This window comes from Corapipo altera, unplaced genomic scaffold (assembly GCF_003945725.1).
Source record: "Corapipo altera isolate COAL_440 unplaced genomic scaffold, ASM394572v1 61045, whole genome shotgun sequence".
NCBI lineage: Eukaryota > Metazoa > Chordata > Aves > Passeriformes > Pipridae > Corapipo > Corapipo altera.
Genome location: NW_020884975.1, coordinates 1523909 through 1537828, shown reverse-complemented (window position 1 = coordinate 1537828; position 13920 = coordinate 1523909). Strand labels below are relative to the sequence as shown.

General features: G+C 41.8%; 1 protein-coding gene across 5 annotated transcripts in view; it reads right to left on the bottom strand.

Moving 5' to 3' along the window:
* The window catches only part of LOC113957683 (phospholipid-transporting ATPase FetA-like), a 93379-nt gene that overhangs the window by 19351 nt on the left and 60108 nt on the right, over positions 1–13920 (bottom strand). For all 5 annotated transcript variants that reach the window (XM_027665348.1, XM_027665352.1, XM_027665349.1 and 2 more), the window contains 7 exons: positions 12777–12935; positions 11974–12062; positions 6851–7047; positions 5510–5718; positions 3380–3423; positions 1685–1850; positions 699–887 (listed from right to left, as the gene is read on the bottom strand). In XM_027665348.1, the coding sequence (XP_027521149.1) occupies positions 699–887; positions 1685–1850; positions 3380–3423; positions 5510–5718; positions 6851–7047; positions 11974–12062; positions 12777–12935 (1053 nt within the window). The remainder of the gene's footprint in view (positions 1–698; positions 888–1684; positions 1851–3379; positions 3424–5509; positions 5719–6850; positions 7048–11973; positions 12063–12776; positions 12936–13920) is intronic.

Genomic DNA, 13920 nt, shown 5'->3' with positions numbered 1-13920 from the left:
CAAGCTCTGCTTAGAAAAGAAGATAGTGTGACTACTGCCACCTTAGTGGTAGCAGCACAGCAACTGTACCCAGACTGCCTTAGTCTGAGCAGACACTCCTCTGGCCTACATTGTTCCTACAGGCAGCACTTCAGGCAGCACATCTACATTGAAAACCTAAAAACAATTTTTTTTTAGGGGACTGGTCTTACTGCTCCTATTTCTTCCATGAGTAAACTGTAACTACAATATTCCAATTCCTGAAGTAGCTAAGTATGTTGGAGGGTTAATAAAGGCTACAAAAAGGGGTTTTGATAATTTCTGCATTTTCTGTTTGGGAAGGTGGGTTTCTCAGTTCATCTTTTCTCCTTTCCTACTTCCTCAGATTTTACTGATAATTTTAAAGCTCGTTAGAAGGTAGGCCTTTCCTGCATTGTAATGAGGGAAGCAACATATACAAAAAGCTTAGTGTCTTCAGAAGGCTGGTGCATCACTGTGGTGCAGATGTGGAAATGTTCTTCCACCTGCTTTTCTACCACTGTTGCTGTGTAATGGAGAAGTCAAGGCAGCCCATCTCAAGCCCTCAAAAGTAAATGTTACTGTGTTATTCAGAGAGCACTGCAAAGGAAGTCTCCTAGAAAAAGGCATCATAGCATAATGAGGGACAGCTCCAGAGCCTAAAAGGTCAGGAAGGAAAGAAAGGAGCAAAGGGAACATACCAATCACAGACATTCTCTTGCGAACATTGTTGAAATCAAGAATAGCCAGAAGTTTGTAGACTTTTGTTTCTCCCATTTCCACAACAGTGATGGTCTCTGGCGTGCGAGCCCGGAACACGAATCCAAAGTTTCTAGCAGCAGTGACAAGGGCTCCCTCGTCAGGAGATTGGGCCTGATATACCAAGCTACCTGACATGAAAGGAAAAAAAGCGTAATGTGCTTTTTGCCTTTTTTCTGAGCTAAACTAATACAAAATCAAAGACATTATACAGCAGTGATCCCTTTGCTTTTCTGTCTATCCACAGAGGTGTAGCACTGAAAAGCACCTTATGTCCACACATCTCCATCAAGTCCCACCAACCCATCCTCCAGGACAGTGCAAGAAGTACCCTAGATTCTTCTGGGGTCTTTAATCACTCTCTTTGGAGTCTAACACACCTCACTGAGAGGACAAGTTCCTTGGGTTCAACCCCTTCTAGTAATATCTGCATGTAATTTTTGCATCAGTATTTTCATCTTCAATCTGTCAATTAACAGCTGTAGCCTTTAAAGCATGGTTTTCATCCTGTCTGGGATTTGAGGAGGCTGACCCAGTGCCTGTGAGAACACTGGGTGAGAGGAGCTAATGAGTCTCCAGTGGATAGGTGCTCTATGTTCTTTGCTTTATGGGACTAGGAGTAGAGTAGAGAAAGAGTGGGGCAAGCATCTGCCACCTCAGGGAAGCTGTGGCACCTGCAATTCCCGCACTCCAGAGATGTGGTGTTTGCAGTAGTGTCAGCTCCACCACAGGAACACACAGAGAGTGGAGGCCCTGGTCCTTTCTCTTCCCATGTGGCATCTCCAAAGACATTGATTTATGTGTAGTCATACACTACAGAAAATCACCAGGGAGCCAAAAGGACCAATAACAGCTTCTGTGGAGAGAAGACATACTGTGGTGCGAGTGAACATAAACCACTCAGTCTGGTGCCTCCAACAGTCCTCACCTTCCTTCTTCTCTTCTGGCATCACTGTGTGACAAAGTGAGAGCAGCCGGAAGAACCTGTGCGTTGGGACATCATTCAGCTTCACAGCTTCAACCAGGCTATGGTCATAGAATGCAAACTTTGGGTCGGCCAGCGGGTTGTATGAGAAATCAACCTTCTCTGTGTTCTGCAAAAACATAGCTTGGTATTATTTGTGGAGCTCTTATACGCCTTTCCACCAATGCCTGCCAACACAGCCACTCTCTCCTCACATTTGCAAAGGACCTACCCTGCAGGGCTGCTCATGACAGAGAGTGGTGGATCTAAGTGGGAGGTCATGAAAGCTATCTAATCATAGGACAGGCACTAGATGTGCCTTTAAGAGCAGCACGCAGGTTGAGAACCAATGAGCTAAACTGACTCTCTGAATGGCAGCTAATGTTCCTACAGGATCTCTGCCAATGAATTTCTACAGCAAAGAAGTGCCTGCCTTCAACACATGCCTTCTTGGAGGCATCGTGCTCCTGACGTCAAAGGTTGCCTGTGGCAGTGCAGTGTGGAAGCCCAGTTTAAAACAATTCGAAAGGCTGTCTTCTCCACCCTATTCTCCCAAAGCAAGAAAAAATCCTCATACGGAAAAAATAGGACAGATGAGTGGTGTAAAGGTTAAACTCCACAGGCACTGCTCATTTTGTCAAAAGACAAGGAGCCCCAAGCAGAGTGGAACATGCTGGAGAAATGGCCAGAAGCTCACAGCATGATGTGTCATGGAGAAATGCACTTCCAAGCCTGTCTGGGACACTTCTGACTCCTGCCCCATCCCTGATGAGCTCAGAGTTTCCAGGATGGGAGTCATCCTTCTGACCTCTGCACGCTGACATCTAGCACTTAGCACAGATCCACACCTCCCACACTCATCTGCACACCAAGATCCAGGCACAGCAACATCACAGATGTGTGGGCAGCAGGACTCTCCAGAGAGTACCATGGACAGGAGGGTGGGGTGGATGATTGGCAGGAGTCCAGCACGTGTCCCCAAGCAAGGCCTGGAGTCACAGAAACTCAGCACAAATAGCCAGTTTCAATGGATAATTTAAGTTCTCAATGGCCTGAAAATGAACCACTGGAATGAGGAGTGGGATTTTCACCATCTTGCTGTTTGTTACTTGGATTACTGCATGTAGGTTCAGACATTTTAGAATAAAAACATGTGCATCTGTGCCAGCAAGCAGAGGCTAAAGAGAAATGTAGAAGTCAAATGTTTTCATACTTTACAAAGTCCAGACATAAGAGGAATTTGACAGTGACCTTGTTACTGATATGAACTGAACTCACTAATTCCCCACTAAAGTTTTTATTAACTGCCAAGGTTAATAAAATTCACCAGTGTCGAAGTTTCCAGCAAACTTGGCCAAATACTTGGCTGAGTATCAATGGCCAAATATTCAACAGAAGCTGTGCATGCAATAGGATGTCATATGAAGCAGAGGGAACAGTAGGCCATTCCCAACCTGCAAGTTTTAAGCCAGGCTTACTGGAAAGGAATGTAACTGGCAATTCTCTGACATCCAGAGGAACACACATCACTGTTATCAGCATCAAGAGCATCAGCTCTTGCAGGGTCAAGAGCATGAGCTATGCTTTTGTGGGTTGTGTCCACTGGTACTTAGCCAGGTTCACCGAAAGCACAGATCCTGATAGCACTTAAGCACTTACCTCATTTATTTCTACCCTTTGCCCAGACATATCATACACATCACCTGCAAGCAAGAAAGACCAAGGTTATAGCCACAAATTCTGCGTAAGTGCAGTCTCTGAGCTTCTCTACCATGAAAACTGGTTACAGTGTTTCTAAGCAAGTATCTATTGAAAAGGTTTCAGTAAGCATACAGATCTTGACATGGGTACTGGAGACTGATGATACATAGCTATCAGTTTCTATGTTAATCCATGGCAAAATCCAGAGACTGATAGATCTTGAAACACAAAGCAGTAACCATAAAAATGATTGGCTTTTGGGTAAAGAAGACTTGGCTCAAGCTGAACCCGGAGATGACTTAGTACTAGGTAAGAAACAAAAATGCTTTCAGGGAATGACTTCTCTTGTACCTTTCCTTTTGAATATGAGACAAAATCCAGCTCCTAGATCCTACTTGGTTTGCATCAGAAAATGAGACAGCCACAGAAAATGAGTTTTTAAAGCCTGTTCTTCCCACACCTAGGTAGCAAAACTGCTCTACTGATTTTCCCTGAACTGATGACCTGGTCATAGGAATACAAGACATTTCAGCTCTAGGAAACACTATTAAAACTTCTGCCTGAAGAAAAGTTTCACTCTGAAAGTCTGGACTGTGCCCAGCCCAGCCAGTCCCAACACTTAACTGAAAAAAGAGTGAAATGCAATGAATTATGCAATATATAGACTCATATCTGCACCAGCAATCTCAACTGTGACCAAAGTCAAATGCAGTGCTTGTGGGCCTTCACAAAGGCCCTGAGTGTGTAGAAGAAACTTAGATGCCATCTCTCCTGAGAACTTCGAATCAGTTGATCCCTTGGGAAGTATAGCCAAGAGGCTTTTGGACATCTCCTTCCCTTAACCCTCCAGAGTACCTTTCCTGACATCAGAACTAAATCATTCTGGCATATGACCCTGAGCAGCAAATCCAGAGAAGTACAGTCCTAGGAAGAAGCTAAGTATTTTGAAAAACTATAGGCAGTAGACTGTTTGCCTTCTTTCCACATATTTCTCATTCATTTCTTGAACCCATTATGTTAGTGGTGAAATCGACTTTGGAGAAATCATGGAAGAGATTTCATGATGGAAGAGATTTCAGACTGTTTAGCAGCATTAACGTTAGTTATCATAGTAGCACTGTTAGAGGTGCGGTGGTCCCCAAATATACACAAAACCAGATTCATAGGAAGAAATAACTTCTTTTATTAGGTCAGCTGATAGCACAGAGAAAAAAGGGAAACTTCAACAGGTCTGACACAGGCAAAGCAAGCATCCATCTGCAAATAAGCAGCAACTAATTTCTCTGGGGCATCTAATGATGTTAATCAATTAGTCAGTTTGCAAGATGTTAGCACCTCCTGAGCTGTGTGAAGAAAACAGTTTGAGGCCATGCAATGGCCAAGCCTTTAAAATCAATGACTTCTAGGATCTAACTGAGATAACCTTTTTTTCCTATTTTATCCAACTCTTTATTTTCTCTCTTCTGGTAGGTGAAGTATGTCAAGGCTAAAGACAAAGACCAGGCCATTGACCAGTCCAGCTATCTGAAAAGGATGTGGAAAATTGCTACTCACAACATGAGACATTGCTGAATGTGAGAGACAACACATGAGAAGCTGACAAGATTTGCAGATAACATGATGAGGGATGGCTGATTTCATAAACGGTTAAGAGGGAGTTAGTTATGTGTGTTAAATGTTATGTTTTGTGCAGGGTTAGCAATACGTGGGTAAGCATGTCAATAATACCATAAAAAATGAGATTACTTAGGTAGTGATATCAGAAAAAATTCCCAAATTTGAGTACAGATGTAGTAAATCTGGGACTTATGGGCAGAAAGTAATAAAGTGCTGTTCTGTAGTTTGGATGGTAGAGGGGCAGAAAAAGGGAGATAAAAGAGTGGTAAAAAGGGGGAAACAAGGAAACTATATTAAGATATACAAATGATGCAGTCAGGCTGTCCAGGCATCCCTGATGGGCAGGCAGCCCTGCACTTGATCACTGCAGTTTCTTACATGACACTCTTCTGGATATCAGAGTCAGTCTCTGCGGACCAAGAGGCATACAGTGAAATAAAACTCTGAGAATAAGGCAAACAGATAACATACCGTAGGATTTGCCATTGATGGAGCACTTGTTGAAACACATGATGTTCTGAGTGAGAGTTCCTGTTTTGTCTGAGAAGATGTACTTGATCTGTCCCAGTTCTTCATTGAGTGTAGTGGTTCGAGCCTGAGCCGGTGTATCATTCAGCGGATAATACATTTTACGGTCCCAGTCGATGTAGAAACTGTTACCCAATCGTATAATCTCTACACTGATGAAATAGAAAAAGGTGACAGAATATTCATTAAAGGGACAAGATCTTTATCTTCAGCACCACCATTAACGACTGTAATTAGAAGACAACTTTGAAGGTAATGACAGGTTGAACTCATCTGTCCTTAGATGGCCTGCGGTAAGGGATGCTGAAGATAGTCCTGCTGAAACAATCCGTTAGGTTTATAGCATATTCCTTTCCTTCATTTATAAAACAAAATCTTATAAATTTTCTCAGAAAGTTTCAGAAGTTTCCAGACTGAGAAGAGAGGCAGGAACAGTGGGTTTCACTTAGTGCCATTCCAGGAGACGGTTTCCAGCAGGGCTCTGAGCTGGGCTCAGCCTAGTGCTGGGGGATGAGCACAAACATGTCTCAAACAACACAGAGCTCCACAGCATTTGAGCCATTTTGTCACTCAATACAACCAAAGAGAAGCATCAGCTTGCAGACAATATGGATTTCCACCTTGCTGCTGGTGTGACACACTGGACAGGAATGGTATTCATTCCTCTAATTTACCAATACAAAAAAGAGAGTCTCAGCAGCAAAGCTGACTGAAGAACGAGGTGCAATGATAAACTAAATAAGGCTACTCAGTCTATACTCCAGCCTCAAGATTTTAAGAGCATCATAGACACATTGCCTACTTGTCACCCCTGCTTGCCTATCTGCAGTAACCAGAACCCTACATTCTCTGTGAAGAGGCAGCACTCAGACAGCTGATATAACACCAAGTACTATGGAACTTTAATCTGATTACACCTACTTACTTGGCCATCCACTCCTCGCAGGAATCCTAATGCCACCTCAAAGAACAGGTACCCTTTGATGGGCAGTGAAAAGAGCAAGATGCTCACTGTAGCAGGCTTCCAGCCTTGCTCCTATAGCATCCTACAGACCTACACCTCTGCTTTAACTGCAAAATCATCCTCTCCCAGGGATCACTGCTGTCCCCACTCCAACCCTGATAAAGCCCTGAAGGTAGCAGAAATAAGAAAAGCATCTCTGTGGTTGTGTGCAATCATTCACAAGGGGGCTGCATTTGGGTTTAGGGAAAATGCTGCTCCCAGCTAAGGCAAAAGCTAAAATTTTCTTAAGATCAAACATGAAAGGAGCTTCTGGCACATACCTGACATAGAGTGAAATCGGTACCACTGTGTTTAGAATGATCACATATGACCAGAACATGAGGAAGCCAGAGTAGGAGGCAGAGTTGACACCTTCTGCCCAGGGCAGATATACCTGGAAGTAGTAGCCCTTATCATGCTCCCAGATGCCATTGCCAATGGCTAGGATGAGACACATCAGTCCTAAAAATGCAAAAATCTGAAAAGCAAACAAACAAACCAACCAAATCAAAACTAAACAAAAAGTACTGCATTTTATTATTTTATTATGTATAGATTAAGGAAAAGAGCCTAATGAGACTGGGTTAGATAGCCTGAATCATAGGAAAATGTACCTAGGGATGAAAAGGAAAAAACAGTGATTTTATGACACTTTTACCTCACAAGAACAAAACTACACAGTGTACAGAGTATGGCAGTTTGGAATTACAAGTCCTCAAACAGCTGGGGATTTAAATCACAAGTAGACTTCTCAACTAGGGTGACCAGGGTCAGTCACCTGCAGAACATTAGACCTAATTAGAGGTGAGTTGGGCTGAGGGTCCCCAAACATCTGGCTGCACACGTGGAAAGAGAAACTGCCTGGAGGACTTTACCTGGCCATTTGCTGGATGCATCATAGTCTTTCTCACAATTTCTGAAAAACAACTAAGGATAACCCAGCACTGTGCAGTTAGGAATTCAGCACTGGATATCACTCTAATGATTAAAAGAGTTAATTGCTGACTTAAAACTAATGGTTGCCTTGGTGTCTGCCCTCACAATTTGATTACATTTCCTTTGAGCAAATAGAAAGCAACACTAACCAGTGATGTGTATCCTCGGACTTTAGAGAAGCCTGTTTCCTGAAGCCTAAAGCAACCAGGGGAACAGCAACTGGGAAGCAAATTTCCAAGTGGGACAACTTAGTGAAAACTGGGGCTTGTTTGTGAACACTGGTTTATAGACACAAAAGCAATATATAGGACATAAAGCATTTTTGATTAAAAGAAGACAAGAATGCAGCAATATTACTTGAAAAAGAATAAAACAGACTGGGAAAAAGGAAATTTAACAGAAATTAATATAAACTGCAAGGAATATAGAACTATATCTAACAGCCATAAAATATCAAGAAAACAAAACAGTGAAGTCATAAACAGGTGTGTGAAAAGCAGATGTGTTAACAGTCAGTCCTCCAAGAGGAAGAAGGAAGAAAGAATAGGGAAGTATCTATTCCCTGTGATGTAACAGATGGAAAAGACAGATTGTGGCCACTGACAAAGAACAACACTACGTGGCTCTATCTGCTAATAAGCACTATTAGCAATGCAGTGAGTCCATGTAATTTAAAGATGGAAGCTTAGAGGAACCAATAAGGTTAATTTTTAACAATGCTTTGAAAACTGGGAAGCTCCTCCATCCTGGAAATCTGCTAACATAATTACAATGTTTGTAAGGTAGAAATGGTGATGGTGGGAAAGATAAACTGCAGTTAGTTAGCCTGACACCCTTCCTGGAGAAATAATAATAAAATTATTCTTTAGACATAGACTTTTCCAAACATTTGACATAAAACAACCAATGTAGTAATAAAAAAGTGAAGACATGGAATCAACAGGCTACACAAAAGAGTAATTAGAAATCATCTTTTGCAAATATAATCATTAGGAAGGAAATATCAGTAAGTTGGGCCATTATGTAAAGGCCACTCAGTAACAATCACATTAAAACAGTAATCAACCTTTTTAAAAAACAGTAATTGAGATACAAACACAGAAACCTTGATGGTAAAACTAATATTTGTACTGCTGAAGTAATCTGTGAGAGGAAGAAGGATACTTTTATGGAGCAATATGAATCATTTGGTGAAAAGTTCATGCCTGATCAACTCGAGTTTTAATACCAAGAAGCCACTAAAAAGGAACTGCAGTAAGAAAAGGTGCTGGGCTGAGTTTCAGGGGACACATTTATTTCCCATGTGAGTAGTAGCTTTTCTATTTAATTGCGAGAGGCCAAATAAATTACTTGACTTGTGAAACAGAGACAATATTCCTTGCTGGTAAGGAATGTGGTACAGTGTTTTTAAATATCTGTGACCAGCAGTGAAAATAGACTTCAATCTGTGCTGTTGTAATTATTAGGACTTAAAGATATATGAGAGGCATGACCCACCTTGCTGTCCCATGGGTTAATTATCCACTCTTAGAATATCACAATACATGTAGGCATTTCCACGTATGATTTAGGAACAGAAATACACACAGGGCAAGGCAGCAGCTGAACTTTCCCAAGGTGTCCCTGCCCATGGCTGGGGTGTTGGAACAAGATGATCTTTGAGGTCCCTTCCAACTCAAACCATTCTGTGATTCTATATCACAACAGCAGCTTTTGTCTACAACTGCACTTGCTTTATGCACATTTTGTTCTATGTGCATTTGGCCCTCACCCTTCACAACTCCACTGCAATACTTGTGCTTACACAAAGCTCACTAACATGCTGTTTGCTCTGAGACAAATGCGAAAGACCGATCCATTAACAACAGCCCCGGAGATTAATTTCTGTGCAGAGAAACAACTCTGTGCAGGGTGTTGTAATCGTAACCACAGCCCTGCAAGGGAAGGACATGAAAAAACCCTGATTGTAGGCTTGTGCATGCTCATGGGGCTTCCCAGCATGAACATCCTTCCTTCCTTCCTGGGTCCTAGTACTGCACTGACTACAAAAAATGCTCTTGACTAAGAATTTTATAAAGAGGAGGTGACTTTTCACAAACATTGACAGTTGGACTGTGTATAAAAACTGTTTCAGTTTCTTTATTGGCACTTTGAATTCTGCTCCAGGATTTGAAACAGTAATTTATATAAGAGATGAAGCTGACAGCCCTCCTTCTCTGAGAACATGCTCCCCCAAGCCTGCTAAAAAGCAAGTTTTGGAGAAAAAAGCATTTCTGGAGCTGGCGGGTCCATCGCCAGTGCAGGAACATTAGCTTGTCCCTCAGGTCACTGAGATACACTTCCAAAGGTGAAAAAACAGCTATGGTTGCCATCTGGAAAGGTTTACTCCTGATTAACCCTTGTTGGGACAGACTAGGGCAACATTTAATGAGGCCTCCACTGGCGACCTCCTTAAACACTGCTTTGTGTCTGGCAGTTTTATGGACAAATAAACGCAAAATAGCTTTGCCAGTGTTAACATGGAATAAGTTTCAGTACATTTAAATGAGCTATTAATAGCAAGCTGTGGCTGCTTTGTATTTCCAAACTCAAGAGCACAATATACTGCCTGTTTTTATGACTGCCTCTGTAACCTCTGACCACCCAGTGAGCTCGAAGGACACAGTGCCACATCCCCTGAGGTGTGCAAAGAGCCTGGTGCTAAAGGTAGGACAGAGCTTTACTTTAGGTAAAAATTTTAGGTTCCTTAAAAATGTGTAAAGGAGACAAACACACCCTTGGCTCCTCTAGTGCCCCAGAGCCCAGGCAGAGGCTGATGCAATCGGCTGCAACTTGCTCGGTTTTTTAAAATGGAGCCAGGAGGTAAATTCATCTCATTTGTGTTTATGAAGAGAGGCCAAACAGACTGAAAGCTCTGGGTGGGATCCTTGGCTTGTGAAAGGAGATTTGGCAAATCTTAATCGAATGTTAAATTCCAAGTTCTCTATTCAGCTCTTCTCTGCTCTGTTTCTGTGCCCTGCAGATTCCCCACAGCCCATTATCCTCTCCAGCCAGAGCATAGCAGCACATCTAAGGAAATGCGAAGTTTTTCAAATGCTTTCAAAGTTTTGAATGTAAGAGGCCCAAACCTTGCTTGTTTTTGCTGTCCCCTTAAGGGGAGGAAGGGAAGAAAACACTGAGGAAAACAAGCTGATGATCATAATCAAGATTTTCACTTGGCAGAGATTGGTGCAAGGTTACTAAAGTCAAGGGCGTGTCCTTACTGTACATGGAACAAGGGCTCAGGAGGGACTGAAGATGACCCTGGAGTGGCTCCCTGTGTTGTGGCATTACAGGGCATCCCTCGGCCCACCTAGAGAACTTTTGGGATCCTGAGAAAAAGGCAAGAAGACAGGGGATGAGGTGAACTGGGAAAGCTGGAGAATGGTGCCATCCTGAAAATGTCTGTTCTCTAAGCCCCAGTGCTGAGGAAGCATGAAGTCACAGAAGGCACGGAGAGCTCAGGATAGCCTTGCTGTGATGGACAGACTGGTGTTGGATGCCTCCTCCAGGGCTTCCTCCAGTGCCTGGGGATGGATGCTGGCCCCAGCTGGCTATGAATTTGGTCTGGAGAGAAAGAGCAGGAAGGAAGAAGCAGCAACAGTGATCATCAGACCCTCGCAGTGTCATAAACTGAAGGTGTTGGAGCATGCATGACAAACTTGCACACAAAGGAAAATAAAATCTGAAACTAAAGACCTTTTCTTCAAGCAACATTGATTGAAGTAGTGTCAGAGTGTATGTCCTCCTTCCCTGAGTGGCTTTAAAATCAAGCAGTAAAATCTTGGGAGAGTTCATAAAAGAATCACTATCTCTGCCTGGGAGTATTTGCCATTTGTTAAAACCACTGATGAGCTTAACCATCAAATTAGATCTGTTTTTCAATCTGAGAAGAGTGCCTGCTATATACGATTAGTGTTCTCAAATTTCTCAGCTGCTAAAAACATCAGTTTCTGAGCATTAACGAGACCATGTCTAATACTTTATCCTAACATGTTAAGTCAGAAGCTGTCATCATGTAAATTAACAAACTCAATTATCAAGTCCTATGCAGATACCACCAGAGATGCCACGAGATCAGAGGGAAGAGGGAGAACAGCTGATAAATAGAAAATGACAAAGTTACTAGGAGAAAAAAGGCATTTGAAGGCTTCAAAATATTTCTTACACGAAAATGCAGAGCAAGGGAGAGCAGAGAAAATGACAAGCTCAGAAGAAAAGTCCTTAATTCTGCCAATGTAACTGCCTTGCTTTGCAAGATGGGCTGACAGAGGTCCTGCCAAACTCGGTCTGCTAATAAATTATTACGTCATTTTTCTTTTTATCATTAGTCACTTCTGATATTTCCTCATCTGTGTGGGCAAAGAGGTGGAGCATCTGGAAACGATGAACACATCTGAAGAAATGAAGACACATTAATCAGGCTTACCACCAACACAAGGACATTCATGAGCCGATCGATGCTTGTTCGTTTAAAAGTTGTTTTTCCACTGTTCTGCATTAGTTTGGTGTCAGGCCCTGGAGATGAAACACACTTGTTAATTTTAGTAATAAAGCTTAGCTGTTCTAAAGCTGATTCCCTCTGAGGCGCCACTGTGCCTTCCAGCATAAATGACTATTGCAGTTTTCTTGAAGGCAGGTATGTACAGTTTGCAGTGCTGGTGGAAAACTTGGGCAGAAACAGGTTAAGTCATTTGCCTGAGATTATATGGGGATAGTCACATAAAACCATTAATTCTGGACTTTGACTCTGCTCTCGTCTTTCAACATTCAATCCTCCCTTTCAGGTTTAATTACTTTTCACAGAATACCTGATACTGCTATGTTATTGGTGACATATTATACATTATCTCGCATGTCTGGAGAAGTATAGGAACAACAGAAGGACTATGCTCATAAAAAGCACAGATCTAATCAATAATAATATTGATGACCCTGATATTCCAATATGGATTAAAGTCACATAGAAATTATAAGGAATTTAATTGAATACATTTGACAGAATTCTTAGCCAGATTTACTCCTTACATTCTTACTGATCGATCAAGAGTCCCCCCTCCTGTACTTTGCTGCATGCATTTCTGAAGTAAAAAACTGTGTTGTTCTTGTACTTGGTAGAAACACATTTTCCAAAGAGGAAAATACTTGATTCCTCTGTGCCTGCTGGGTGTGATATACTTTCATGCTAGTGCTGCTCTGCTCTGAAATTCACATATCAGTCTTTCTACCTACCAGCATAAATAACAAGTCCAAAGCACCACTCTGTGTTCCTGATAGTACAGCCCCTCAGCAACATCTTCTCATTGTCCAGGGCATACTTTTCTCCTCGAAGAGTAAGAGTGCCTGTGAATTTATCCAGTTTGTTATTTGGTGCCTCACATCTGACTTCACCTATAAAAAAGAAGGTAAAAGCATAAATGGAAATCTTGTCCCACAAAGATGTCATCAATACCTCATTCCCAGCTGTTCCCCAGAGACAGTATTTGACTTAGCTGCAGTCATCTCCGGATCCTGTCATTCCTATTCTGTATCTTACACTTACTTACTCATCATTTGGGATGTTGCTCCTTCCCCATCTTCCTGTCATAATCCAATGGACCACAATGAATTTAAATTTATCCCATTCTTTGAACATGCCAATGTTTTATTGGTAGAGTACAAAACAAAGTTTCCACAGCTTTTATGTGGGTGAGAAGAAATGTTGAACCAGCAACATAGTTTTAATCCACTCACAGCGAGTTCATAGTGTAGGATGTCACTGGATAACTTTAGCTAAAAGTGCTGACATCACCTTTTTTCCTATTTCATTTTCTCTCAAACTGCAGGAGCCCAAGTGAGAAAAATCATAGCCTAAAGGCTGCAAAAGAGTAATTAACTGAGGTGTCTTTGTTCACTGTTTTTTAATGTCATCTGTTTTATAACTCAAGTCCCAATGGCACATAAAAAAAATACTGCTACCTTCAACACCAAGAGCTGATGCTGTAAGTGATTGGAGTGTCTTTTTCCATGCTTTGTATTTATTTTTTGTAATAAAATGTGTTCTGATACCTTGACATAAAAATTACTATTTAAATTAATATTTAAATCAACAGTTGCACCTGACATTTAAAGATTCAAAGCAGAGCCCTGTGGATGTATGGAAAAGAACTGGAAAATACAAATATGCCTTAGTGAAAGGGAATCCAAGAGTTCAGTCTGTTCACTTAATCAGCAGGAGCATTAAAGTTATTTTGATCACAGCCTGAAAATACCTACATAAAGACTAGCATTTGCAGAGAGTACAGCTCTTCCAGCTATTCTCAGACAAAACACATCAGGCTTAAGAGACTGGAAACAAAATTCAGAGAAGTCCAGAAGAAAAGTGCAGCTTCAAGTA